At 54.6% G+C, this 1,117-nt stretch overlaps 1 protein-coding gene across 2 annotated transcripts in view; it reads left to right on the forward strand.

Annotated features, from left to right (window-relative positions):
• The first annotated feature begins 835 nt into the window (after nt 1-835).
• The window catches only part of Hbp1 (HMG-box transcription factor 1), a 25,131-nt gene continuing 24,849 nt past the window's right edge, over nt 836-1,117 (forward strand). For both annotated transcript variants that reach the window (XM_010634068.2, XM_010634065.2), the window contains exon 1: nt 836-922. In XM_010634068.2, the coding sequence (XP_010632370.1) occupies nt 908-922 (15 nt within the window). In that variant the 5' untranslated portion in view covers nt 836-907. The remainder of the gene's footprint in view (nt 923-1,117) is intronic.

Below are 1,117 nucleotides of genomic sequence, written 5' to 3' on the forward strand. Positions count from 1 at the left end.
TTCTCCAGGTGGAGTTGTTCTCATTGTCCGTTCTCAAGCCTCACGGCGCCTGACACAGCTGGCACGTAACAAATTCTGGGTGAAATGAGCGGAGTGGACAAGTCTTTTCACGTTGTTATCCTTGGGATGGAGAAGCAAGGCTCTGGATAAAGGAATCTAATTCCTTCCACTGCGGTGGGGCCCTGCAACCCGTTCATCATCTCCTTCGTGACTGGGTCCCTGATTTGTGTGACCGAGTCCCTGGTGAGCCAGCACTGCTTCCGCTTGTGCAGTCATCTCCTTCCCCTAGTACTAAAACAATACCTTGGCCTCCTGCCAAACTTTGAGGAGCAAGAGATTCTGACTGTTTACGGCCCGGGATGGGTGCAGCGAGAAGTTGGGGAGGCTAAGTGTTAGCGGAGGCCCAGAGGAAGAGAAGAGACCCAAGCTTTAAAACGCTCCCTTCCTCCGCCCCCTCCCTTTTGTCTCAGACACCAAAACAAACGAGCTGATACACGTGTCCCTATGACTCTTGTTTACTATCAAGAGTGCGCTGTGCACACACCTCTGGGATATGTAGTCCACTGCTTCCTCTGGCCTATAGTTTTGGCAGCTAAGGAGCAAGGCTCAGACTACAAACCCACAACCCATTTCGGGAGCAAAGTTTGGCTCTGGTCCCCAGTGTCTCGGCAGCAATCCAATCCGAAACGTTCGCTCTAGTGATTGACACACCATCTTCTCCATTAAACACAACATAAAAGTCAACACATGCCCGCCTCCCGAGACGGACTACGGTACCACCCAATGGGAAAGAGGGAACAGCAAAGGGCAGTTTTGAAAACCAATAAGAGGGCGCGATAACTAGCAGGAGGTCCAACCCCCAGGGGGTTGAAAGGGAGGGGGAAGACGAAGCTTGAAAGACTTGGTAATGGCGACGGGTTTGGTAAGTAGGAAAGTTTCGGTTGAGGAGTAAGAGCGGCGGCATGAGCGGTAACGCGCTCCGGGGAGGCCAGCGTCGGTCGGAGAGAGGGAACGCGGGCTGCTGGTGGTGTTGTCGCAGTCAGGGTGGCCCGCACCCGGGCTGCCCGCACTCCGCTGCGGGTTTGTTGTCTCTCAGTTCGGCAGGGGTGGGGGTGGG

This window comes from Fukomys damarensis, unplaced genomic scaffold (assembly GCF_012274545.1).
Source record: "Fukomys damarensis isolate Sample0158 unplaced genomic scaffold, DMR_v1.0_HiC HiC_scaffold_4, whole genome shotgun sequence".
Taxonomy (NCBI): Eukaryota; Metazoa; Chordata; class Mammalia; order Rodentia; family Bathyergidae; genus Fukomys; species Fukomys damarensis.